The sequence below is a fragment of the Balaenoptera acutorostrata genome, chromosome 4 (assembly GCF_949987535.1).
Source record: "Balaenoptera acutorostrata chromosome 4, mBalAcu1.1, whole genome shotgun sequence".
NCBI classification, from domain to species: Eukaryota; Metazoa; Chordata; class Mammalia; order Artiodactyla; family Balaenopteridae; genus Balaenoptera; species Balaenoptera acutorostrata.
The window spans coordinates 148620003-148647953 of record NC_080067.1 but is presented as its reverse complement, the minus strand read 5'-3'; the positions used below and the strand labels follow the sequence as shown (position 1 = coordinate 148647953).

The following is a 27951-nucleotide window of genomic DNA, read 5'->3' as shown; positions in this document are numbered from 1 at the left end:
GCTTCTACGCCTCCCTACGTTGAGAGGGAGGCGGGCCTGGCCGCGTCTCCATGGCTACGGCGGACGCGGTGCAGGCAGCTGGTACCTGCCGACTAGAAAGGCTCAGGCGGCAGCCGGGATCCAGACTGGGGCGGGATCATGTCGGACCTGGGCTCGGAAGAGTTGGAGGAGGAGGGAGAGAATGATCTTGGGGTGAGATCTCCGGGTAAGGGAGGGGCTCCCAGGGGTGCGCGGACCCTTGGAAGCCGGTTTCGGAGAGCGGGGTGGCCTGGAGGCCAGCCACAGTCCCACTGGGAGGCCCAGCCAAGAGCAAGGACCACGCAGGCCACAGCGGGCGCTGCGTCCTGCAAGATGGCTGTGAAAGGTGAAACGTTATGACGTCCGCCTGCCGAATCCCTTCTCGCTCCCCCCTCCACCAATTCCTCCTCTCGCTAAAGGCAAAGATTTCCAAATCCAAGGCGTTGGAAGCGTCCTCCTCCCGGCTGTTACCCTCCATCGAGGCAGTTTCCTTGGGTGGCTGGGTCATCCCAAGCTACCATACTATTCTTGAAAGTATTTTTGTATATTATTCTGAAACTATTTCCGTAATGGAGCTTGGCTCCTCGGGGTTAAAGGAAGATGAAGGAAAGCTGCTTCCTGGCAGCCTTCAAGAAATGCTAAGGAGGTCCCAGGCTCAGCGAAGGCTTCCTGAAGTATTACCATACAAGCCTGTAATCACATGTGCTTCCTTCACTCTTGCTGGGACTGACCCGGGTCGTTGGGACTATTTCCTGGTTTAGACAGCAGAGAGGAGGTAAGGGATACACGTTCAGTGATGTGAGCTGGGCTCCACGTGGGCATACTTGTACTGCCCGAAGCCAGAGCGTGACTGTTGCCTGGCTGGCAGGTTGAGAACCTCATCTGCTGTGTGTGTGCAGGGTACAGAGTTGAAATAGTTTCAGAATTACCTGAAAAATCTAGCACCCCTGCTGAGATAGATGTGCTTGCTCAGACCCTTTTACTAGCTCTGCACACCCATCTTCCAGCTTCTGCCTGATTGGTTTGCTGCTCAAGACAAGCACCTCTGTGCACTGGCGCCACCTGGCCAGTAGGGAGCGGCGGAAGTGCCTGGGATGTACGCATCCCGGGGCAGCCAGCAGCTAGTGCTAAAAGGCAGGACAAACTGCAAAGATCTACACTCCAGAACCCCCTGTGCGATGAGGCTGAGTCTGGGACATCACCCGACATCACCCATGCTTGGCAGCCGCCTCTTTAACGTCTGTTTTCGCACCCCCTTTGCTGGTTTCTCCTGGGAGCACTTAAAAAAAAAATCTCTCTCCAAGGTCTGCTTCTGGGGAACACAAGCTACATCACCTTCGCAGTAAGCTTTCTAGTTCGTCCCCTCAAATGGCCCTACTGATCTGTAACTTTTTAGTGCCCATAATTTTCAGGTTCGATTCACAGTTGGGGTCATTTTCAAGGGTTCTCTTCCTGTTCAGGCACCCCAGCGTCTCAGTATTGGGTGTATTGAGAGGTCTTTGGGGCAGGAAGAAGAGCCTTTTGTACATTTTGATTTAGAGCAACCCTGAAACAAGTTTGTAAGGTTGTAAAATTCTGTCTTATAATCTGAGCATGAATTTCTGAGCCAAACAGTGCTAGAAAAGGCACAAGAACTGCAAAAATATTTGTTTCTGAAGCTCTTGACTTAATGTGTCTGAGCTTGTGTGTAATGTCTACCCAGATCCAACGCCATGTCAAATCATTGCTCTATGCCCTCGCCATTTCATTATTTGCACTCTACACTCATGTATTAGGTGCTTGAGAAACGTTTATTTATTTTTTTAAAAACATCTTTATTGAAGTATAATTGCTTCACAATGGTGTGTTAGTTTCTGCTTTATAACAAAGTGAATCAGCTACAGATATACACAAGTTCCCATATCTCCTCCCTCCCGCATCTCCCTCCCTCCCACCCTCCCCATCCCACCCCCCAAGGCGGTCACAAAGCACCGTGCTGATCTCCCTGTGCTATGCGGCTGCTTCCCACTAGCTATCTATTTTACATTTGGTAGTGTATATATGTCCATGCCACTCTCTTACCCTGTCACATCTCACCCCTCCCCCTCCCCATATCCTCAAGTCCATTCTTTAGTAGGTCTGTGTCTTTATTCCCATCTTGCCACTAGGTTCTTCATGACCTTTTTTTTTTTCCCTTAGATTCCATATATGTGTTAGCATACTGTATTTGTTTTTCTCTTTCTGACTTACTTCACTCTGTATGACAGACTCTAACTCCATCTACCTCATTACAAATACCTCCATTTCATTTCTTTTTATGGCTGAGTAATACTCCATTGTATATATGTGCCACATCTTCTTTATCCATTCATCTGTCGATGGACATTTAGGTTGCTTCCATGTCCTGGCTATTGTAAATAGAGCTGCAATGAACATTTTGGTACATGACTCTTTTTGAGTTATGGTTTTCTCAGGGTATATGCCCAGTAGTGGGATTGCTGGGTCGTATGGTAGTTCTATTTTTAGTTTTTTAAGGAACCTCCATACTGTTCTCCATAGTGGCTGTATCAATTTACATTCCCACCAAAAGTGCAAGAGTGTTCCCTTTTCTCCACACCCTCTCCAGCATTTACTGTTTGTAGATTTTTTTGATGATGGCCATTCTGACCGGTGTGAGATGATACCTCATTGTAGTTTTGATTTGCATTTCTCTAATGATTAATGATGTTGAGCATTCTTTCATGTGTCTGTTGGCCATCTGTATATCTTCTTTGGAGAAATGTCTATTTAGACATTAGAAATGTCTATTTTGTCTTCTGCCCATTTTTGGATTGGGTTGTTTGTTTTTTTGTTATTGAGCTGCATGAGCTGCTTGTAAATCTTGGAGATTAATCCTTTGTCAGTTGCTTCATTTGCAAATATTTTCTCCCATTCTGAGGGTTGTCTTTTGGTCTTGTTTATGGTTTCCTTTGCTGTGCAAAAGCTTTTAAGTTTCGTTAGGTCCCATTTGTTTATTTGTGTTCTTATTTCCATTTCTCTAGGAGCTGGGTCAAAAAGGATCTTGCTGTGATTTATGTCATAGAGTGTTCTGCCTATGTTTTCCTCTAAGAGTTTGATAGTGTCTGGCCTTACACTTAGGTCTTTAATCCATTTTGAGTTTATTTTTGTGTATGGTGTCAGGGAGTGTTCTAATTTCATACTTTTACATGTACCTGTCCAATTTTCCCAGCACCACTTATTGAAGAGGCTGTCTTTTCTCCACTGTATATGCTTGCCTCCTTTATCAAAGATAAGGTGACCATATGTGTGTGGGTTTATCTCTGGGCTTTCTATCCTGTTCCATTGATCTATATTTCTGTTTTTGTGCCAGTACCAAACTGTCTTGATTACTATAGCTTTGTAACATAGTCTGAAGTCAGGGAGCCTGATTCCTCCAGCTCCATTTTTCGTTCTCAAGATTGCTTTGGCTATTCGGGGTCTTTTGTGTTTCCATACAAATTGTGAAATTTTTTGTTCTAGTTCTGTGAAAAATGCCAGTGGTAGTTTGATAGGGATTGCATTGAATCTGTAGATTGCTTTGGGTAGTAGAGTCATTTTCACAATGTTGATTCTTCCAATCCAAGAACATGGTATATCTCTCTATCTTTTTGTATCATCTTTAATTTCTTTCATCAGTGTCCTATAATTTTCTGCATACAGGTGTTTTGTCTCCTTAGGTAGGTTTATTCCTAGATATTTTATTCTTTTTGTTGCAATGGTAAACGGGAGAGTTTTCTTAATTTCACTTTCAGATTTTTCATCATTAGTATATAGGAATGCAAGAGATTTCTGTGCATTAATTTTGTATCCTGCTACTTTACCAAATTCATTGATTAGCTCTAGTAGTTTTCTGGTGGCAGTTTTAGGATTCTCTATGTATAGTATCATGTCATCTGCAAACAGTGACAGCTTTACTTCTTCTTTTCCGATTTGGATTCCTTTTCTTTCTTTTTCTTCTCTGATTGCTGTAGCTCACACTTCCAAAACTATGTTGAATAATAGTGGTGAGAGTGGGCAACCTTGTCTTGTTCCTGATCTTAGTGGAAATGATTTCAGTTGAGAAACGTTTATTTTATGAAGGATCGAGAAAATAGGGAAGCAACAAGCTTGTATTATGTTTTTTATTGATTTACTTTTAAGATAGATTAATTATCGATCTTAGCTATGAGTGTTTGAACCTTAAGTCTCTTGATAAGGAGTTTAAAAATAAGATAACCTAAATTGAGTTAGGAGACTCAAGTTGACAACTGAGCCCAGTTTATTCCTCAGTTCCCCCTGCCCCTCTCCCGCCATCAGAGCTTCCTTGAAGGTCAAAGCTGTCTTCAGGCCACAGACACCCCAGGGATGATTTGCATTTTAAGTTCTGTATTATTGGAGGAGGGTGGGTTTAGGACATGTTCCACCCGCAAATGCTACTTCAAAGGTGTTCCTATAAAGAACACAACTTGGAGCACCTCGCGTTTTCCTCAAAATGGTCAGTTTTGTTTACAGTGTAAAGGATTATCATAATAAATTGGAGGGAGAGAGTGAAAGTCCCACCATGGACACGTACCAGCTGTGTGACCTTGGACTGATGTCCATGTCACCCAGGTCTGGTACCTACCTCACCTGTAAGACAAGGTCAAGGATTGGGAGGATGCAATGGAATACTGTTTATAAAATGCCTAACACATAGTTAGTGCTTTTATTTATTTTAGTCATTTTTTTAAAAATTTATTTTGGCTGCGCTGGGTCTTTGTTTTGACACGTGGGATCTTTTTCCTTGCAACGTGCAGGATCTTTAGTTGCAGCATGCAGGATCTAGTTCCCCAACCAGGGTTCAAACCCGGGTCCCCTGCTTTGGGAGCACAGAGTCTTACCCACTGGACCACCAGGGAGGTCCCTGGTTAGTGCTTAATAAATGGTAACTGTGATCACCTTGTTTTCTTCGGTCCAGGAATACGAAGGGGAGCGGAACGAGGCCGGTGAGCGGCATGGACACGGGAAAGCGAGACTGCCCAATGGGGACACGTACGAAGGGAAATACGAACATGGTAAAAGACACGGCCAGGTCAGAATCGGTTACTTGAGTGGGTGATTTACCCAGTTTAATACTCTGTTAGCAATTATTAAATTCAGGATTGATATGAATTATATAATCAATGTGTTTCAGGGGACCTACAAATTTAAAAGTGGTGCACGGTACATTGGAGAATATGTTAAAAATAAAAAACACGGTCAAGGCATTTTTATCTATCCAGACGGATCAAGATATGAAGGTAAAATATTACCACAAAGCAGACTTCCGTGTTGTGGAGGACTTGGGGATGGAACTTCTCTGTGGATGCTGAGACACACATGAAAGCTTCAAGTTCCCCAGTCATTCAACAAATACGAACTATGTTCCTGTGTTCACAGGGTTGATGCAGAAACCAGAAAGCCTTGTAATTAGTGAACTGGTCCACAGGGGGAGTGACTGTCTCTGTGACCCGCACATTCCCTCCTGGGGGCCCATGTGCTGAGAGAGGCTGCTGGGCGAGCCCGGACCTCGGGGAGTGGGTTGGACCCGGGTCAACTGGTGCTCAGTGGTGTTCTTCTTCTTGGAACTGTTCTTGCTCTCTTCCATTTCTGACCAGCCCCTCTTCTGATGAACACACTGTTGGTTTAGATGGTGGTTCTTTCACTGAAGGCTTCTGATCTGGGAGGCGTTCTGCCTCGTTAAACTGGCATTCTTACCTCTGCCTCAGTGCGTTACATACCAATGTTATGGCTCAGGAAGATTCTTGTCCTCTTATTTCCAAGAACCGCACTGCCGCCCCGCCCACCATTGTCACCTGGTGTGACGACAGTGTGACGTCTCACCCCAAAGACCGGTGAAGGTAGTTCCTAACCCAGGGAGAGAGACGAGCGGGGGTGGGTTGTGAGCCTCGCAAACGGTGTGCAAAGGTTATGTTCTGGGCTGCTTTTCTGGGAAGAAGTTATCTAGTTTTCATCAGATTTCCAGAAAGGTCTGTGAGCCCAACCCTGGAACTGGCGTGACAGTAGGCGTGACCTGGTTCAAGGGACCCCATCCCCCCTTGCCTCAGCCTTCGCCCCTGCAGTGCGAGGATCAGAGGAGTGAACACGCGTGAGATGCTCAGAACCAGACCGGACGGATCGTGTGTGTTCAGTAAATGTCGGCGGGCGGCAACGTAGCTTGTGTGATAGCAGCGCTTCTTAGCACGGATTCCACCCTCTGAGGGTGTGGGCTGGAGCTGCCTGTCGGTGGCCACATAAACCAGAACCGAGGCAGCCTCCAACGGGGCTTCTGCTGGAATCCGACACCTGGGTGGGCAGTGCCACTGCTGTTCCTACTGGAGGTGGAATTTCTCTTTGGTTTTGTTTCATAAATCTTAGAAGCCTGGCTCCAGACGTAGGACCCACCTGCTTTTTAAATCAACTTGACACGATCTAATTTAGGAGTTAATTCTTTCCAGATTCTGATGACCCTAATCTCATTATTGTCATTTTGATTTCAGCGTAGATGTTAATCTAATTTGAACAACATATATATTTATATATATTATATATGTTATGTATGATAAGATATATGCGTATGTGGAGATACATATATACACACTCAGAATAGGGGATTGAAGGAATTTTTACTGTGAAGGTTAGCTAACATATACAACTTCTTTGGAGGCAGTTGTAAGTTGTCGTGTCTCCTTATGGTTTTGTATCTTAATGGGTGCAGGGCGCAGTCACTGCCCAGGGATTTCTTCTCTGAGGTCGGAGGCTAAGTACCCATTTTAGCTCAGTAAGGCAACAGTCTTCCAGCCCAAAGCCCAAGTTAACGTGAGACTTCCTCGCCACTGCTTTGGCCGAAGGGGGCGCAGACGGGCCCCCGGCCGCTCGGTGAGGATGCTCCGCTCAGGTGTGCAGGTGGGGCGGCCCCAGGCGCTGGAGCAGGTGCGAGGCGGGAAACATTGAAATGCTGGCAGGTGGCTGAGAATAGACCACCGAGGCTCCAGGTTGTTGCTGGATCGCTGAACGCACGCAAGGCAGCAGGAGTGTGGAGCTGGGGCCACTGTCCCTAGGGCAGCAAACCCTGGCTTAAAGTCTTGCTGTGCCGCCGGCCAAGTGGGAAAGGTGCTGTGAGCACATGCAGGCGACAGTGGCCTGGTACATACACCTGCCAGCCCGTCCCCCTGGAGGCCCGGCTCAGCCTCCCTCCGCCGGCTCCCCGCTCCATGTGTCCATCGGTCCGGCCGAGAGGCAGGGGCGGAGGGGGGTCAGAGTGGGCAGGGCAGCGGTGAAGGGCGGAGCTGTCTCCTCCTGACCCCCGCTTTCGTGTGGTCCTTCCAGGGGAGTGGGCGGACGACCTGAGGCATGGCCACGGCGTGTACTACTACGTCAACAATGACAGCTACACCGGGGAGTGGTTTGCTCACCAAAGGTTCGGTTCTCTCCCTGGGCCCACAGATCAGTTCACGTCATGAGCACATGACGGTGACTAAGCAACAGAATCATGACCGGAGAGCCCACTGGCCAGCTCTGCCCCGCGGTTCATGGCTTTACGGCCAGAGTGGGAGCAACGTACTGCTGCGCAGGTGCAGATTCCCGGGAACCCACCCAAGGGCCCCAGGCCACGGAGGGCACAGGAGAACCTTCTGGGGGCTGTGTTGCAGCTCCCAGGAGCCCTGCCTTTTCCCTGAGGCAACCAGCTGACAGGCAGTAGGCCGCCGCTGTCCAGCAGGGATGCGTGCTCTGAGCTTGGGCCACGAGCAGGAGGTGTGCTTCGATTGGGCCCAGATATAGAAGCCACTTGTGAGCCCGCCTCAGCCTAGGCCCCCCTTGATTTAAATGTGTGTCTCATAAACCTGGAAGGCTTTTCACTGCAGCGGAACCAAGTGCATCGCTCTCCTCATCTTCCCCAGGCACGGGCAAGGCACCTACTTCTACGCGGAGACGGGCAGCAAGTACGTGGGTACCTGGGTGAACGGCCAGCAGAAGGGCACGGCCGAGCTCATCCACCTGAACCACAGGTACCAGGGCAAGTTCTTGAACAAAAATGTAAGTCGACGGGCAGTGACGTTTGCCCATGAAATAAGCAATACCGTCCTCCCTGAGCCTGTGTAAATGTGTGAGCAGAAAATAGGACAAACCCAGGCAAACGCTCCCACCCGCTCCAGACAGGGAAACAGGGCAGCCGTGCTGAGCTCCGAGCCTCACTGATGCCCACAGGGGGCAGGGCGGGGGCGGGGGCAGCTCAGCCAGTTTCTCTGCATCTCAGTAACATCCATGCTCTCTCCCAGCAGCGGGAATCATTATAGCCCTGGGGGCACCTTGACCTTGGTCTCATGAGTAAATCGGATATGAAATACGTATTTGTCTGGAACGACTGAGCACTTCCTGCAGTTGAGCCTGTGGGTGTTTTGACTTTCTTTCCCCTGGGAGGCCCGCAGCGGGAGCCGCCGGGAGGAAGACCCACCAGCTCCTCCCTGGAGCCCCACGCCCACCCACCCGCTCCAGGTGGTGGTGGGATGGGAGGCCTTGGGTCTGAAGGTTTCCGGTTCGCAGTACCCGTGATGGGTCATTTCTGTTTGGAGGACTCTGTGGCCTTGCTTGTCCTTCTTGCCCTAGCCCTGATGGGATGCAGAGAAACCCTGAATAATTTGGAACCTACCTACCACCCTGCATTTGCCACGTAGCCTTGATCAGGGGTTGAGCAGAAACTTTCCCTGAAGAAAGAGTTTGCTGAGCAAATGAAAGGTGTTGAGAGTTTGACAGAGGAACATTTAACTGATTTAATAAAGTAGCCTCAGACCCTTAAAACTCAGTTTTCATTTCCATATAATTCACGCCCTAATTGCAGACTCTACTTTTAGTCTTTGTAAGTGTAGGCACGTTCTCCTTAAATCTGTACATGGAATATGTCATTCCCAGCAAAATCTCATGAGATATTTTTCGGCACACGGAGGTGGGTGGAAGAAAGAGAATTTGATACAAGTCAATTGGAAGGAACCAATGAATGTTGCGAAGCTAGACTCATCTGAGGAATAAGAGCAGATGTGGGGCTTTGTTCTGCTAGTTAGAAAAAGACTTTAAAGTTGTGCAAGAGCTTCCAACTGTGAAACGCCCTGACTAGATCCTCCCCGCCCAGCTCAAGCATCGCGAAGGCACAGACTTATACGTACAACTTATACAGAATTACAGCATGGGGATTTTAATTACATAAATAGAACCACACTATATCAGGACACAAAAATACACCCCAAGAAACAGCTATCTTTTTGTGCATTCAGAAGTTTTTATATAGGTTAGTTACTGGAATTGCGAAATCTACAGGTATTGATATTTTAAATGATGATTGATACTCCAATTGTCCTGAAAAGCTAAGCCAGTTTATACTCTGGTCAGCAGGATGTGGGAGTCTCTTCATCACTTCTTCCATCAACATTGGATAGTATTAGTCTTTAACATTTTCTTTTCAAATCTGATGGGTAAAAAATGTTATCTCACAGTTTTAATGTGCAATTCCCTGATTCCTGGTGAGGCCCAGCACCTTTACACACTTTTATTGCTGGCTTGACTTTCTTCCTTCAGACAATTACCTGTTCACATCCTTGCTGACAAGTTATGAAAGCACACTATAAAGCTTCAATAATGAAAACAGTGTGATACTAGGATAGAGAAACATAGATCAGTGAAGCAGGTTAGAGAGTCCACAGACAGATCGAAGTATATAAAATAATTCAGCACTTGAAAGGATATCACTTCCAGTTAAAAGGAATGGTGGGGAGAAGTCAAGAAATGGTGCTGGGACAGCTTGATGACCATTTGGGAGAAAAAATAAAACCAAAGTTTGTCCTCCAGCATGTAGATGAAGATACTTACTAGAAGAAATAAAGATTTAAATGCAAACAAGAAAGTCACAGATAGAAGAATAAGTATTTATGACCTTTGGAATGAGGAAGAGGACTTTCTATACAGAAATAGAAAGGAAAAACCAAGAGATTTCACTTGATAAAAATAATCCAATATAGATTAGAGAACACCATAAAGAAAATTTAAAAGATATCTGACAAATGGGGTTGGGATATTCGTAACATTTAATTTGTAAAGCACTTAATCAGTGTAATTTAAACTTCAAAAATGTTGAAAAAAAATTCAGCCTTATTAATAACTTAAAAGGTGTGACTTAAAATGATGAGGTCCTGTTTTTTACATATATATAAAAAATGTAAAAGTATAACAAATGTTAAGCCCAGAAAAAATAAGGGTTTGCGGACGAGAGGCTCTTAAGTGCTGTTGTGGGAAAGAAAATTATTAGAGCCTTATTCTGGTTAAAAAATATATATATATAAAACACATACTTTTGTCCAGAAATTCAACTTCTGAAAATTTACCCCGAGGAAAATGTCAAGGGTGGACCTAAAGGTTTAACTCAGAATATGTTTACCATAGCATTTTTTGTCAAAGTATCAGCATACCAAATATCAACAATAGTAAGTGAGTAAAACAGATTATAATTCTTTGATGAAGTAACATACCAGGTTGAAAGCTGATGTTATGGAAGAATATCTGTGATATGGGAGGTCATTCATGCCCTATATCTAAGTAAAAATAGAATAAGAGTCAGCACGTGTAGTTACGGTCAGATTTTTATTTTTTAAAAAAGATCTCTGTATTAGAAATAAGGTTACAGAGACTACATCAAAATATTAGTAGTTCTAACACAATATTGTAGATAAACTATATTTAGATAAAAATTTTAAAAATATCAGTAGTACTATTTTTAGCTAGTTTGACTGTGAGGGTCAACTAAGTGAAATTTTTGTCATAAATACATTACTTTTATAAAGAGATAAAATGTAGTTAAAATTTTTTTTAAAACAAACAAAAGGGGACCTATACTTTGCATTCCATTAGTCATTAGTTCACAAAAGCATCTTTAATCCATACTGAATTTTCCCCAGTTCCATGATTTGGGGTAGGTTTTATGAAAGTCACATTTATAAAGCATTTTGTACTTTCTACTGGGTGTTGACGCTCAAGAGTGAAGTATTTCTTGGTTTCTCTTTGCTCGTAGCCCGTTGGCCCTGGAAAGTACGTGTTTGATATTGGCTGTGAACAGCACGGGGAATATCGCTTAACAGATGTGGTAGGTTGCAGAGTCTATATCACTCCTACGTTCATAGGCAAACGAGCTGCTCGGTGATACTGATCCTACAGATCTGTGTCAGGACCAATTGCCCTAAGGGAGTATAGGAAAGGGGGTTGAGCAGAAGGGGAAGCTGGGTTCTGACGGGACCCCATGGGAGCTCTGAAATGGGATGACCCTTCAAAGTGTCCTGAATGGAGGCCAGGACCTTTGACCTGCATGTGGATCAGTCACTGGCTGTGGGCTGCCCGTGGGCAGGGGCATGAAACCTGGACGATGTGGCCTCCTTTGGTGGAGGGCAGTTCCTGGGAGGAACTCTGTTATGAGCAACCAGCTGCCAACACCCCCAGCAGCTGGCGGAGTGAGTGCCTGATTGGGTGGGGGGGGGGCGGGAGATCACATGATCACACAGGAGCCAATGAGAGAGCAGACACCCCTGGGGGCGGTTCTCAAAGCACAGTCCCGGTGTGCAGCTTTGACCCTACCTGGGAATCTGTTTGAAATGCAGAGTTTTGGGCCCCACCCCATTCTTCCTGAATCAGAAACTCAGGCTGGGGCCAGCGATCTGGACTTCAACAACCCCTCCAGGGGATTCTGGTGCAGTTCAAGTTTGAGCACCACTGTCCTGGAGAAACTCAGACATTTGGACACGGAGGAGAGCAGTGCATTTCTGAGTGACTCAACGGAAGTAATAGGCAGGGGTCTGTCACTCTATGTCACAGGTATTATCATCTTTGCGACAGTGAAGTTTTCCATATTTATAGATTGATGTTCCATCTTTGGAGTTTTGTGGTAGTTACAAAACTGAGAAGTAGACCAATATGCTTGGTAAGATTGACACGTGTTGGCTGTTAACCTTTGTTGGAATTATTCATTATTATAAATTATTCCACATTTGGAACTGATTAACTTTGTCTACTTTCACTGCATTTTATTTTTCTCTGCATAATCCTTGAGACTAGAGCTTCAGGGTTTATGCCCTTCCATGTCATTACATGGATGTCTTTGGGTGTTTTTAGGCCTCTTCTTACAATGATGTTGATACCGAAACTTGGCCTCTGTACACCTGTGCTGAATCGAATCTCAGAGACAGAGTTTTGGGTGAAGCAGAAAAGAACAGCTTTACTGCTTTGCCAGGCAAAGGGGGACACAGTGGGCTAATGCCCTCAAAACTGTGTGTCCCAACCTGCTGGAATTTGGCGAGGAGTTTTATAGCAATGGTTCAAGGGTGGGGTTGCTGATAAAGATCAGGGTGTGCGCAGGGCCTGCACTCCTTTAATCTGGCCTCAGGTGGTCTCCTGATGAGCTTCTCAAGGTCATCAAACTGTGACCTTCTCTCTGGAATGAACAATGTTTCATCAACTAGTTAACATCTTCCATTTCTTGGGGGTTTTAGTTCTGCAGAAGAGCTCAAAGACACTGTTTTGTGTATCCCTTGAGGCAGAACCAGGACCCTGCCCCAAGGCTGCACCACTGTTTCTTGGCTCCTCCCCCCTTATCTCTGCATCCCCTCCCTTTCCTGATTAGTAACTGCTTGAACCTGCCCTTTGGAACTCAGGGAAGGTCATGGAGGCCGGGGCCTATTCCCTAAAACAAGAAACGGGGGACACAGGAAGGCTTTCGTGTCCAGGAGCCCCACAAGGTCCTGCTCAGTTTCAATGTTTGCTTTCTTATGTTTAAAGAAGCTTAGAGCTGAAATGTGGCTGGGCGGTTGCAAAGGGCACTTAGTCGTGGTCAGTTCTTAACTGGGAAGCGTTATGTCTGAAAGCCTTTTGTGCCGGCAGTGGAATGCGTACGGGAGCTGTGTTGCCCTCACCTTCGTGTCTCATCCTCATTCTTTCAAGATCCATTTTCAGCCCTTGGATTATACTATGGAGAGTTGGCAGTTACTCCGATCACTGAATCCTGTTATAAAAATGCCCAAATGCAATTCAAAACCTGTCCCGTCTCCCCTCACTTTAAATATCCCATGCATGTTGGTCAAGTTACATTTTTTAACTTAGGAAAGAGGAGAAGAGGAAGAGGAGGAGGAGACACTGGTAACTGTCGTTCCAAAGTGGAAAGTGACCAAAATCACAGAATTGGCCTTGTGGACCCCGACCCTCCCCCAGGAGCAGCCCGGTGCAGATGGACCAGGCCAGGGGGAGGCCCCAGGAGCTGAGGGTATGGAGGCCCTGGGGGGCAGATGGAGTAGGGCTCCCTGGGAAGCAGGCTCTGAGTCCCTCCCCTTGGTCAGTGATTGGCCGTGGGTGTGACCTGGGCAAGGCTCTGACAGCAGCTGGGGTGACAGGTCCTTCCTAAAGGGGATCTGGACAGCATTTCTCTGTGACTGTCACAGGGGGCTTCCTAAGAAGTCCTCAGGGGGCCGTGGAGTGTCAAAGGTTACACTGGGCAGGAGCCCTTCTGTTGCAAGTGATTGAAGACCAATTCCGATTGGCCTAAGTGGAAAAATACTGATACTAATTCATTGGTTCATACAACTGGAGCGGTGGGGGTGAGACAGCATCAGGTGTGGCTGGATCAGGCCTCCACGCTCAGATCTCCACTCCTGTGCACTGGCTCTGCTTGCCAGCACCCTCTTCCCTTTGGCGACCAAAGCTCGTGACTTTATCAGATTGCCACCCAATCTGCTCAAGAACCCTGGGAAGAGAGAGCTTCTTTCTCCACATGCTCATGAAAACCCTTGGGATATATATTGTACACTTAAAATAACAAGCCCTTGGGAATTAGCGTTTCAGACTAGTGATGCCCATCCCTGAACCTGTCACTGTGATGGGGATGAGCGAGCAGATGCCAGGCCTGACCTGTGACTCTGAGTTGGGGGATGGTCCCCTGATGGAGAAGCGGTCACTGCTGTCAGCAGGGTGGGTGCGGCAAGACGCCTGCTGATACCCTTTCCCTTTGTTCCATCTCAGGCGGGGGAGAGCCGGCCGAGGAGGTCCAGCCTCTGACCGACGTGTCAGAGGGGGAATTAGATTCAATGCAGCCCGGAGAGGAGGAGGGAGACACCAGCAGGGAGGACGGAGAGGAATTCCGCTACGACAGCTTAGACCAGGGTGAGTTTGCGCTCTGGGGGCCCGGAGGGCGGGAGGGAGGGAGGCACCAGGCACACCGGGGTGGGAGCAGGGTTTTCTCTGCCTTTGACCGAGGCCATCCTTGGATGGGATGTCTCAGAGGACCCGCCCTGGGAATGTCGCTCCTTCTTAGGTGTCCTGGTAGGGACAGCCGTGCGATGTATGTTCTCTCTAACTCGGTCCTTGCTAATCTGCATTTCACCAATACGGCACGCCTCGGGCTGCAGGTCCCAGTCGATTGATCCTGTGGCTTCATTTTACTACATGTTTTTCACCTTTGTAATGCTTTATAATAATGCATGTATAATAATATAGAGCAAACACCTTCAAAATTTATACCCTTTTACCATTTAATTTTTCAGCATTAATACACACAAATGCTCTTACGGGGGTGTGGGAGGAAGGTGGGAAGCGTGGACTACAGCTTCCATAGAGATCAGAGTTTCAACAGTGTTACTTATAAATTATAGTCCAGCAATTTAACTTACTGAGCAGTGTGCGCAGGCAAAAGATAACGCTGGACCTTACTCTCACTTACATGGATATTCTTTGTCTTAGCATTTACTCTGAATAAACCTTTTGCTTAGTTTATTACTGGTACCAAAAGAAAAACTATAAAAGTCTGTATAAGATAAAATGTAACATTCCATGATTTTGCCTGATAAATAGAAATGTTTAATATTTATAATACCTATTGCAAAAGATCTGCTAGCAAATCATGCATTTTTAAATAGAAAAAAGCTAATACACTCACATTTCCTTTTTCTTCCCAGGAAACGTTAGTTTTGAAGAAGAGGAAGTCAGACAGCCAGAACTGCTGGATTAAGATGAAGCAAAAGCCAGAATGGTAGGAGATTGAGTCTTAAAGATGCTTCTGTTACCAGGGTAGTTATTACTAATCTATCACTAATCTTTCTTACTTAGTTGTTTGTTAAGATGTTTTACAATTGCAAATAAATTTCTTCATTATCCTTTGTTTATGAAATAGCCTCTGCTTCCAGTTCTTTAAAAGTTACCAGGTTGGGACTTCCTTGGTGGCACTGTGGTAAAGAATCTGCCTGCCAATGCAGGGGACATGGGTTCGAGCCCTTGTCCAGGAAGATCCCACATGCTGCGGAGCAACTAAGCCTGTGTGCCACAACTACTGAGCCCGTGTGCCACAACTAATGAAGCCTGCGCGCCTAGAGCCCATGCTCCGCAACAAGAGAAGCCACCAGCCCCTGCTAGCCGCAACTAGAGAAAGGCCATGTGCAGCAATGAAGACCCAACACAGCCAAAAAAAAAAAAAAATTGCCAGGTTATTTTGCCATGATTTTTTTAGTGCTGTTTTCTCCTAGGAGAAAGAAAAATATCGTATGACTGTAACTCTGCTGAAGATGGTTAATGGAAATGGATTCTGGCTAAGTTAGCTGAGTGACTAGATAGTGAAGTCCCTCTCTCAAATTACCCTCAAGTGAGCCAGGAAAACACCTAGAAAATAAGAATCCCTGTGTGCAATGCTCATAAAACACAACGTAATAAATGCATGTCAGGCTTGGGTAAGAAACCCTCAGGTGCCTCTGGAGGGGGCACTCCCGTCCGTTCTGCGCCTTCGGCATCCCAGGGTGGACTTTGGGGCTCCCTGCCGGGAGGTCCCCGCAAAAGGCTGAGAGGCAGGGCTGACTACAGGGGTGGCTTTGGCCTGTGTGTACACTCTTCAGGCCTCCTGGTGGGCTGGGGCTGACACCTAGGTCACATCCAAGTTCCTTGAGTACGGGCCCACCTTGTTTTGTTGTGTTTTGCTTTATTGCATTTTGCAGATACTGTTTTTTTTTTTTTTTTTTTTACAAGTTGAAGGTTTGGGGCAACCCTGTGTCAAGCAAGTCTACTGACACCATCTTTCCAAGAGCATTTGCTCACTTCACGTCTCTGGGTCACATTTTGGTAATTCTCACAACACTTCAAACTTTTTCATTATTTTTATATTTGTTGTGGTGATCTGTGATCTTTTTTTTTTTAAATGAAGTATAGTTGATTTACAATATCATGTCAGTTTCAGGGGTACAGCAAAGTGATTCAGATATATATATATATATATATATATATATATATGCTTTTTCAAATTCTTTTCCCATATAGCTTATTACAAAATATTGAGTAGAGTTCCCTGTGCTCTACAGTAGGTCCTTGTTGGTTACCTATTTTATATATAGCAGTGTGTATCTGCTAAGCCCACACTCCTAATTTGTCCCTCCCTGCACCTTTCCGCTTTGGTAACCATCAGTTTGTTTTGTATGTCCGTGAGGAGTCTATTTCTGTTTTGTAAATAAGTTCATTTGTATCGTTTTTTTAGACTCCACATATAAGTGATATCACATGATATTTGTCTTTCTCTGTCTGACTTACTTCACTTAGTATGATCATCTCCAGGTCCATCCATGTTGCTGCAAATGGCATTATTTCATTCTTTTTTGTGGCTGAGTAGTATTCCATTGTGTACATGCACCACATCTCCTTTGGGTTCACTTATCTTAAGGAGTAAACAAAGGAAGAGAACTAGTTAGGAAGATGTTAGAGTAGTCAGCTGGGACCTCAGAGGGTCAGGACGTGGGGATGGTGGCACATTCCTATCCCAAACGCTGTGTCACCATCACTGTGTCACCATCTCCGCTGTGTCCCTCTTCATCTTCTCGTGGCACGTGACATAATATATTTTCTTCAAGGCAGACAGCACCTCTTCACGTTCACTTCATGCAGACCCGCTGGTGACTGAGTCAAAATGCAGCTTCTGACCCAGCAGGTGAGTGAGGGGCCTGAGACTCTGCATTTCTAACACGCTCCCAGGTGATGCCCATCCCACTGCGTGTTTGAGAAGCAAGCTGATAGATGGCTTATTCAGGGTTCCTTGCTTTTCCTCAAAGGCTGGTTGTGTTTTCCCAGATAATAAGCTCTGGGACCCCCATTTTTAATAATGTCAACGTGAGCCAGGGTACAGGGTCCACCCTTCCATCAGCGCCCCGAGCAAGGAGAGCAAAATGGTCCAAGAATCACTGAAGGCAGTAAAACGTGTACTTTCCAGAATCAACCACTAAAATCAGATGGGCTGCCTTTCTGGGAAGGGTTTTGGGGGAGAGCCTACCTGCAGCTCACTCAGAGCATTTCTCCTTTGGGAGTTATGTGCTGTAGCTTCTTTGGAAAACAGTTTGGCTTATTGCACTAGCAGATTCTCATCTTATTGTGAGTGGAACAGAATGAAAGGTAATGAGGTACTAGTTGAAAGAAACACTTTTGGAGGGAGAAGAAGAAATCTGACATTTCCAGATCATTCATTTTTGGAATGATTTCTTCAAGAATGTCTTTGCTTCACTGAGAAGATCATGTGTGTGTATGTGTGTGTTTGTCTAATTCTTAGCTTTTTTGGGGGCTTCAGCTTTAGAAGCAAATGATATTCAACAGCTGGAAGTGGCATTTACTTGGAACCAAACAGGGATGAGAAGCTAAGGATTCTGGAGATTTTCTGCGGGAACTTGCAAAGACCTTTCGACACAGCTGAGTTCCTACTACCCTTTGTGACGGAGCATCCTGTAAAATCTGTGAAGTCTGTAAAAGTCAAGTTCAGCTTGGTAGTTTGCCACCTCCACCCCCGAGACTTTACTCAGTGCGTGGAGTGTGCAGGCTTTGTCTTGCCTTGGAGGAAGTGTGTGGTTTTCTCGTGTGTGTGTGGGGGGAGCAGCAGGTCAGGAGGGGGTGGAAGCAGGTGGTGCCCAGTTGAACAGGGAGACTGGGTACAGGCAAGCGGTGGGGCTCCCTCCAGGCAGGGTCCAGGCGCCAGAGTCGCTGGTTGGACCCGGAACCCGGAAGAGACACAACCTTGGAGGGATCCTAGGAGCCAAACGTCTGTCCAGAGCCCAGCACACAGCATCTCACTTGATACCCCCTGGACCGGCTCTTCTGCCAAGTCTTTCCTCCCAGCCCAGGGCCATGGTCTCCTCACTCTCCTGATCTGGCCCCTCTTCTTGCCCTTCCCCCTCTTTATGAAAGAGGCTTGTTTTCTTTAGCAGGAAGTGGGCACCAGCCCGAAGCACATGGCTGCGATGGTGCCCGCAGGCCAGTCGAAGCCCCTCTCACTAAACCTGACCTCTCCCCACAGAGCAGTGGTGGGCTAGAGCCGGCTCACACCAGCTCAGGAGAGCGGCGTTTGAAATGCTCAGGCATTTTGTAAATCAACTGTTAAAACGTTGATGGCTCAGAATCAGCCACGGTGGGAGGAGCATTTGCATCATGGAAATTGGCAAATGCCGCAGACACCCCAGCTCAGCCCCCCAGTGCTCACTGCTAAGAGGGTGACACTTCCTCCAGAATACAGGGTAGGATGCTGTTACCCAACGCCAGGTCACAGTGGCACACCCAAAACACACAGAAATGGTACCCAAGGTCACATGAGTAAAGGACAGAATTGGAGCTCAAACCCAGGTCTCCCAAACCCAATTTAATTCCTTTGGACAATGCTGGTGGTGACGTTGAATAATTAACGTCTCCTTCATTATTGGAAACTATTTCTTGCAATTCTATTAATTTTTTGTGTATCCATTGTCTGCTGGCCCTTGGGGTCTGGGGGAGGGAGGAAGTATGGGATAGGGATTGAGGAGAAGATTACTCTGATTTGGGACCATGCACTGTGTCCAAAGACTCTACAGCCATTGGGTGCTCATGGCAGACTTTCATATAGTATCACTTATACGTGGAATCTAAAAAAATGATACAAAAGAGCTTATTTACAAAACAAACAGACTTAGGAAACAAACTGATGGTTACCAAAGGGGAAAGGTGGGGGGTGGAATAAATTAGGAGGTTGGGATTAACATACACAACTACTATATATAAAATAGATAAATCAACGAGGATCTACTGTATAGCACAGGGGACTCAATACTCCGTAACAACCTATATGGGAGAAGAATCTGAAAAAGAATAGAAATATGTATAACTGAATCACTTTGCTGTACACCTGAAACTAACACAACATTGTAAATCAACTATACTCCAATATAAAGTAAAAGTTTAAAAAAACAAAAACAAAAACAGACTTTCAAGTTCTAGAATTTGGTTGGGGGACTCGGTCAAATGGACTAAAAGACTAGAAACAAGGCTAGGTTGTCACCAGGTCTTGGCCACCAGGACAGAAAGACCCATTTGACAGAGCTCTCCCCTGTTGGTCTTGGCCACCCCTCAGTGCAGCCCCCCAGGCTCACACAGCTGTTCACAGGTACCCCCAGGCTTCCTCTGTCTTGTAATGCACAAAGCCCTGCCCTTCAGAGCAACACAAGCTGCTCGGCTCAAGATAGGGACCTATTGGTTAAGGCATTTGTCTCCATAATAGCACGTGTACCCAGCAGGGGTTCCACCGGCACACCTGTGTGGGTCCTGGGGAGCCTGAGTGACTTCACGTGTCATCACCTGGGGACAGGGCTCTCAGCATCTCTGGGAAGGGATACATCAGTGGTTCTCAACTGGGGTGATTTTGCTCCCCCAGACACATTTGGCAATGTCCAGAGACGTTTCTGGTTATCATAATCGGGAGGAGGGGTGCTTCTGGCATCTTACTGGGTCCAGACCAAGGATGCTGCTGGATGCCCACAATGCACAGGACAGCCCCCACAAGAAACAATTATCCCTCCCCAGTGTCAACAGTGCCGAGGTTGGGAAACCCTGGACCATGTAAATGGAGCAGGTTTGCAGGTGAATCACGGTCACAGAGGTGACCGGGTGCCACTCCCTGCCCAGGTCCTGGGCTTGCGGTGAACTTGGCATGTGGTCGCCGTTGCACCCTTTGAAATAAGCAATGTCTACACAAACAAGTGACAGTAAACAGCAGAGCGAGGCAGAGCATGGCTAAGGGCATCGGGGTCCCTGGGGTGCAGAGGGAAGAGGCTGGGTGGGCTGGGGGTCGGGTTACGCTTGCAGTACTTTTAAATTTTGTACTTTCCCAGCCTGTACTTTTAAACTTTGTTTAAGGTGCTTTTTAAAGCAGATTTGAAAAATATTTTAGTTGAATTTATCTAGTTTTCCTTTTATAGTTACAGATTTCTGTGTCATGGTTACAAAGGCCTTCCCCCACTCTGAGATACTTTTAAAAAGTTCTCACATGGTGTCTTCTAGTACTTTTACAATTTCACTTTTTACATTTAAACCTTTGATTTTTTTCTTTTCTTTTCTTTTTTTTTTTTGCAATGAGTGAGGAACGACTCCAACCTTCTCTTCCCTGGATGGTGAACTTATTGTCCCAACATCACTGACTTAATCATCTCCCCCGCCACCCCCACCCCCCACCCCCCCAGTCATTCCATTACCCAGTTTAACATACATAAACGCCTATGTTTCAAGGCTGATTCCTGTCTTTCTATTTATACCTCTGATCGCTCTGCCTAAAATCCAGTGCTTCTGCCACACTGTTTTAACTACAGTAGCTTTATAATGGGTTTAATATCTGTTGGGGTTACTTCCACTCTTTATCCCAACACTCCCTTTTGGATTTTGTTAGTTATTCCTCCTGGAAGTTTGTTTTTCCTCATGAACTTCAGAATCCACTCATGTCTCCCTCAAAAGTCATTTTCATGATTTGAATTTGATTGTGATCACCCTGTGGCTGAATTTAGGAGACGGCATCCTTGTGATGTTGAGTCTTGCTTTCTATGGGGGAACATGGCGTGCCTTTCCAACCATTCCAGCCTTCTTCTGTGCCCCTCGGTGGTATGTTAAGTTCTCATGAGTCCTGTAAGTGCATTCCTAGGCCTTTCAAGTCGTGCTGTCATGGCCGTGCAAACGGGACATTCTCTGTGTCGTATCTCCTAAGGGTGTGGCCCTAAACAAAAGCTACTGATGCTTGAACTTACCCATGAGCTCAGCCATGTTGCTGAATTCTCTTCCTGGGGTACGAGGATTTCAGTCCATTTCTTGGGGTTCCAGGCTTATGGTCCCAGCATCTGCAAGTACTGACAACTGGCTTTCGATGCATGGCCAGAGGGTGCAGGGTCTCTGCACGTGGGTGGGAGGGACGCCTCTGTTCCCCACTTCCTCTGCCACGGCTCCTTGGACTGATCTGGGGGTCCGATGGAGTGGGAGGGGCCGTTAGGGCTGTTTGTAGGCCTTTGTGAGCCCCCGAGACCAGGTGACAAAGGGACTTGGAGAGGATGAGACCCCCAGCCTGGCTCTGTGTAGGAGGTTCTGGGAGTGAGGGCCGTGACCCTAGGTGGGTGCCTTCCTCCAGACGGTAGGATGGCAAAGCCACTAGGGGCTCTTGATCTTGGGGGCTGAGAAAGGCAGTGTCCCACAGATCACTTCCCGAGCACCCATGCTTCCCAGAGGGCTCCCAGAAATAACTGGGGTGGGAAAAGGGGGTCAGCACAAATGTCCCCAGACCTCATTCTTCCCCAAGGCCAGGGAGGGAGGACCTTTAGGTGACCCAGGTTCTAGCCTTTACTCCTCACAAGACCTGCCCACAGGGAGTTAGATTTTTATGTTAACTGTTTGAAAATAAGTACAGAAAAAGTCAGGAGGGGTCGTGTATGGATCTGGACGCTTTAAACAGGCTTGGTTGATGGTGACATTTATTATGGGCCTTGTGCTGAGCTGCATGCCCTGGCCAGTAACCAGCCCTTCAGAAGTATCCATTTTTGGTGTTTGTATCAGTGTTTTTTATGCTCTGTAGTAGTGTCTTGGGGCTGCCTTGACAAAGTGCCACAGGCTGGGCAGCTCAAAAAATAGTTGTTTATTTTAGTCTTATACTCTGGAGGTTTGAAGTCCAAGATTGAGGTGTGGGCAGGGCTGGTTCCTCTGAGGCCTCTCTCCTGGGCATGTAGATGGCCTTCTTCTCCCTGTGTCCTCACATGATTGTCCCTCTGTATGTCTGTGTCCTAATCTCCTCTTCTTATAAGGACTCCAGTCATCTTGGATTAGGGCCCACCCCAATGACCTCATTTTAGTTTTATCACCTCTTTAAAGACCCATCTCCAACAGAAGTCACATTCTGAAGTGCTGTGGGTTAGGACTTCAACTTATAAAATTTGGGGGGACATGATTCAACCCATAAAATTCACCAACATGACTCATACCTAAAGCATCTCAAATTTGGTGATAAAATAAGACTTGCTTCAGTGGAAAATCATGATGGCTCTTTCTTCTCAGAGAAACTTAGCAGTGTTTGCAGGGATGGGTGGCCCCAGACCTGTGGCTGAGGGCTTCTCCGTCACAGGCATGAGCTCAGGCTCCTCAATTCCCTTGCAGCCCAGCCCAAGGAGAGGTCCTCCTCCCCCTTTCAGCCTCCTCTCATCTTCCGAAGAGCCAAGTACTGGCCAGGAGAAACCCCAGTCATTGTGCCACAAAGTTCTTAAACAACATTAACCTCCACCATGTGGGGGGCAGCAAGCAAGACACGGTGGAGGGTTCCTTTCCAGGTTTGTTTTTTCAAGCTCACAGGTGAGGAAATCAAAGAGATAATGTGGGCGGGGTCGGAGGTGGGCGCCGGTGGGCACAGGACATCTATTTCCAGATGACGTCAGCAGGGCTCAGACTAGGCTTGTAAACACCCGAGGACCAGCAGGGCCAAAGGAAAGAGGAAAGAGGGGAGTGCTCAGAAACCTTTCTTTCCTTCTTTTTTGGTTCCTTATTAGTTCATAGAGTTGAAAACTTACACCAAATAATGAAAAGCTTCCAAAGGCACCTCAATCCCTGCCCCTCCGCAGGACAGCTCTGTGCCCAAGGAAGCCCCGCACAGTGAGGGTCATTCTGGAAGCCGAGAATGACAGAAGTGGGCTTTTCTATCTTTGCAGCAGAAGTGGGGGGGGGTAGTCAGAAGAATTAGAGAATATAAAGAAAACAGTGTTTCTTGCACACTTGACTTCGAGCTCCGAGATTCAAACCCATCTCGTCTGCCTGTGTAAACCCCCATCAGCAGCCCAGTGAAGAGGAGGTCGTTGCCTGCCCCTTTCATCACCCAGGGGCGTGAGACCCAGAAGCCTCCCCCCCGAGAGGGTGAACCCAGACATCTTGTGGACCACCCCAAAGCAGTGACCACTATGTAAACCCCATTTGCTTGATTTGTGAAGTTTTTATCATCATCGTGATTAGGAAGGTCCGTGTGGCACTGGGATATCCAGGAGCGAACCCAGAGGGATTGCGAGGTGGTGGTGTAGCACATCCAACCACGACTGTGCCCTCCCTCTGAGCACTTGGAGGACTTTTCTTTTTCTTCAGCAAGGATGGGGTGAGAGGACACCGCTGGGGGCCCCCCATCGACTGCCTGGACCAGCTTCTTCAAAGTCAGAGCACCGTTGGATACACCATGTCTGGATACTTCACTGTGCCTGGTGGGCTTGAGGGCTCTCTGGGTTTTCCTTCCTGTTAGTCAGGGCAGGACCCACTGCCTCCATTTGCAAAGCTCTCCTCCCCCCTCCACTTGATCAAAGGGAGAAAAAGAGAAGCTGAATAAGACCTGCACCAAGGGGGGATGTCACAAATCCTTACACACTGGCCTCTGTATAAGCAGCTGGAAGTGCTTGGAAGGAGTGGGGGTGGGGTGGGCTGAAGACTGAGCGGCCCCAGAGATGTGCACATTGTAATCCCTGGACCTGTGACTACGTTACATCACATGGCAAAGGGGACTTTGCAGGTGGGATTAAGTTATGGGTCTTGAGATGGGGAGATATTCCCAGATTATTGGGATTATTGGGTGGGTTCAATGTAATCCCAGGGGAATTTACAAAAGGGAGACAGGAAGGTCAGAAGCAGAAGGCAATGTGACTGTAAGTAGAGGAACAGGGAGATCTGAAGAGGCACCACCGCTGCCTTTGAAGACAGAGGAAGGTGCTGTGAGCCAAGGAATGCAGGCGCCTCTAAAGCCTGGAGAAGCAGGGAAGCAGACTCTCCCCAGGGCCGCAGAAGGAAAGGAACCCACTGGCCTATTTCAGAGCTGCTGACCTGCAGGACTGTAACAGAGTAAACACGTGTGTGTTTAAAAAGTTGTGTCTCTAATCAGTACTGTGCAGTTACTTGTTACAGCAGCAACAGGAAACTAATACCTGGTCTGTGGTCACCAAGCCTATTTCCCGGTTTTGATCTGGTAGGTGGTTTTCCTGCACCATTTTTTTTTAAATTAATTACTTAATTTATTTATTTTTGGCTGTGTTGGGTCTTTGTTTCTGTACGAGGGCTTTCTCTAGTTGCGTCAAGTGGGGGCCACTCTTCATCGCGGTGCACGGGCCTCTCACTATCGCGGCCTCTCTTGCTGTGGAGCACAGGCTCCAGAGGCGCAGGTTCAGTAGTTGTGGCTCACGGGCTTAGTTGCTCCGTGACATGTGGGATCCTCCCAGACCAGGGCTCGAACCCATGTCCCCTGCATTGGCAGGCAGATTCTCAACTACCACGCCACCAGGGAAGCCCTCTTGCACCATTTTATTCAATATTCCACCTCTTTTGGCCTATGTGGACATAGCCAAAGAGTGATTGAAACAGAAAAAGAAAAAAACAATTGGGGACTTGATGAATAAAGACATATAAAGTAAAGTAGAATTTTCTGTGGGGTCAGTGTCATGGTTCCTCATTCCCCTCCAAGCCACATGGCCAATGCACATGGTACAAGGTGGCATCCCCACAGCTAAGCTCACAGGATGACGGTCCACAGAGGGCAAACACTCTGGTATCTAAAAGTGCCTTTTGTGCTTCTACAAGTCATATTAGGGGAGACTATGATCTTTTCAAATAACAGTATCTTACAGCCACTGCGAAGCGTTTCCCCTCTTCATCATTGTGAATTATGCAAACATAGAGGTGGCTCTTAGTTGCCCGGGATCCAGTTACTCCAGTTAAACGCTGAGTTTGAGCCATGAGTCAGCGTCTTCACGGGAGGGTTCACCAACTCCCATTTTCCTTCCTCTTTGTTTTCTTCGCAGAAGCACATACCCAGAGAAGGGATCTGGAACAGAGTTAAATCACTTATTATTATTTTATACCAGGTCCATGGATTTCAGACTTGTTCCAAAGCCAACAGCCTTGGAGGCTGGCGTGACGTACCCAAGATGCCGTGAACGCAGCACCAACATCCAACGCAGCAGCCCTTAGTGGGGGCTCCCCGGCCCTCCCACGGGCAGTGGGAAATGTCTGCAGACCTCACTCTTTGTCACAGCTCGGGGTGCTACGGCATCTCAGGAGTAGAGGCCAGAGATGCTGCTAAACATCCCACAATGCACAGGACAGTCCCCACAGCACAGCACCGTCCTGCCCAAATGTCAACAACGTTGAGGCTGAGAACCCCTTCTGTCTACCCTACTGCTTCAAGAGTGGCTTCCATCCTCGAATTCAGCGTCACAAAAAGATACAGGTATTGTGTTTTTAAACCTAAGATTAAAGGACAAAGCGAAACTTTAGACCTCAATTCCCTGTAAAATAAATGGTTTGGAGCAGATCTTTGTTTTTAAGGCTTTGTTTGTTTACATGTTCTGCTTTCCTTTTTTTCCCCTCTCTTTTCAATGTCCAGAAATTCCTTGGTTAGAAGAAACGTGCAAAAATTCCAACCTGGGGGGCAGGATCCAATTGGGGGCTGGCGTTGACTCAGGGATACTCTCTCCTTCTGTTTGTAGAGACCGGGGGGAGGGTTCGGGGATGAGTGTGATGGGGGTGGGCTCCTGAATGTCCGTTTTCAGCTGCCCCTGACCTTAAGGCCCATCGTTGGTTGGTAAAGCCCTTGATGAATTGTTGATATTAACTGGCAAGTCCAGCTAACTTGGGGATGGGGTGGGGGGTGGACACCAAATCCTCAGTGTAAGAAAGTGGCGGGAGTTTGGAAGTTCAAGGCTGACATCTCGAGAGAGGAGGCCAAGGGTCAGGGGAGTGGGTGGGAATTTGGCCACAAAGACTAGTGGGATTTTGGAACCATGTCAACATGCAATTGACATGCAATCTCAGTCAGCGTCTGTTGTGTGCAGCACAGCTGTCTGCGAGGATGACGAGGACCCCCAGGGGGCCCCAGGGTGGGAAGGGATGCAAGAATAGGAGCGGCCACGTAGGAGTACGCGGGGACGGGAGACATGGTGATGTCAGCAGGAGCAAGGCCCTGAGTAGATTTAGGGGACAGGGATGGGGGCGGGGTCTGAGTCCTGAGTTTCCTGCCTCCATTCACCTTGCCATCTGGATGAAAGCCACCTCTGCTTTGCCAGGTGGTGCTCCACAGGTTGGTCCAAAGTACCCGTTATCCTTCTCTACACATCCGTCACCTGCTTGCTTTTTCAGTATGTGTTTATACAGCCCCGGCCCAGCACCAGACACCCCAGCAGCTTTGACCAGCTCGTGCGTTCCGAGGCTGGATGATTCCAAAGGCAAGAGGGAGGGGCTCCCTTCTGTCCGTCAGCCCCCCAGTCCCCAGAGAGAGTCAGCCCAGCAACCGCCCTTTCTCTTCTAATCCAAATGTCTCACCCCCCACTGCACCAAGTGCTCAACTACGGAGTGACAAGGGATTATCATGTGACCTGATAATAAAAGTTCTCTGTCTTGTTTTTTATATTATGTTGGTAGCAAACGGCCACAGTTGCCATCATGAGAAAGATGACAAACCTCCCCTGTCAGCTCCCTGCCCAAGGCTGCCCTTTGCGTCAGAGCAGGCGGGCACGTTCTCAGGTGACAGGTGGGTCCCTGCTGCCCTGGGTTGTCAGGACTCTTGTCTTCGTTCTGAGAGGGGCGTGTGGTGACGCCGCATCGTCGGGCTGCCTGTTTCTGCGGCAGAAAGAGAAACGAGGGGGCACGTACCTTCCTCACTAGCTGGGTGAAGTCTGTGCAGTCCCGGGGCGGCAGCCCAAGGAGTGGGCGGGTGCAGGAGTCCAGCGCCGAGCCATGGCCCACGACCAGGATGACGCCCACTGTGGGAGGAAGGACACCCCGAGGTCAGAGCAGGCACAGAGAACGCCTCTTATTAGACGGGGAGGGGGGCCCAAAGTTGCCGGGCGGAACAAGCTTGTGGCATCCCGAGGCCTCGAGGGACCCCGGGTAGGAGGGAGGCGTGGTTGGTAAGAGCTGAACAACACTGGCAGTCGGCCTCTCGTTTGTGTAGAAGTTCTTCTGAGCCCGTCGCATCCTGTGCGGGGCTCAGGTGGCTGCACCTGCCCGCAAGCTTCAGGGATGCGAGGGCGCCGTGCGCTGAGCGGCCTCGTCCAGGCCTTGCCTGTGAGCCTGAGAAAGATCAGCTGCTCAATCCCAAAGGGGCCGTGGGTGACCCTCGCTTTACAGAAAGACCCCCAGAGTCCAGCGCCGAGTGAGTCTCCTGAATGTGACAAGCGCGGGCAAGGCTGGGAGTCAGACCCGAGGGTGAGCCAGGGAGGCCCCGCGGCCGGACCCAGCCCACCACCTGAGGACGAAATCAGAACCCGAGCTTCCCTGGAAAGCTGCGAGTCACAGAGCGATCTATTCATTTGCCCCTAATGTGGCTATAGATTCTCCGGTGTGACACCCAGAGCCAAGCCCCCACCTGCTTCTCCTGTGTTATTTCTGAGTAATTTCACACTCATTTCTTTGGCCTCCAAGGTCATGGTGAGGTTGCCGGACATGCAGGTTTGACCCCTGGCTTGTGCTCTCCAGCCGGGCTGCCTGGGCACGGCGGTCTCCTAGACCCTCTGAGCTTCCAAGTCACATGGTGTCAGTGGAGGTGATATTTCAGACCACACGGGAGGGTGAGGACCTAACAGGTAAAGGCTG

General features: G+C 47.8%; 2 protein-coding genes across 5 annotated transcripts in view; one reads left to right on the top strand and one right to left on the bottom strand.

Annotated features, from left to right (window-relative positions):
* Nucleotides 1–46: 46 nt before the first annotated feature.
* On the top strand, nt 47–25285 carry RSPH1 (radial spoke head component 1). Of its 3 annotated transcripts, none has more exons than XM_007172692.2 (10): nt 47–192; nt 4973–5086; nt 5189–5294; nt 7363–7453; nt 7935–8070; nt 11090–11161; nt 13165–13324; nt 14077–14217; nt 15009–15082; nt 25224–25285. In XM_007172692.2, the coding sequence occupies exons 1-9, from the start codon at nt 139–141 to the stop codon at nt 15059–15061; spliced, it is 927 nt and encodes a 308-aa protein (XP_007172754.2). In that variant the 5' UTR covers nt 47–138; the 3' UTR covers nt 15062–15082; nt 25224–25285. The 3 variants fall into 3 exon arrangements, with proteins under 3 accessions (XP_007172754.2, XP_007172755.2, XP_007172753.2); XM_007172693.2 differs by lacking the exon at nt 25224–25285 and adding an exon at nt 15224–15259; XM_007172691.2 differs by lacking the exon at nt 25224–25285 and having other exon boundaries at nt 15009–15170.
* UBASH3A (ubiquitin associated and SH3 domain containing A) overlaps nt 24716–27951 on the bottom strand; it is a 39937-nt gene continuing 36701 nt past the window's right edge. Inside the window, exons 13-14 of one of the 2 annotated variants that reach the window (XM_007172689.3) lie at nt 27010–27119; nt 24716–25183 (exon numbers count right to left, since the gene is read on the bottom strand). In XM_007172689.3, the coding sequence (XP_007172751.2) occupies nt 25046–25183; nt 27010–27119 (248 nt within the window). In that variant the 3' untranslated portion in view covers nt 24716–25045. The remainder of the gene's footprint in view (nt 25184–27009; nt 27120–27951) is intronic. The other variant, XM_007172690.2, reaches the window with a different exon arrangement.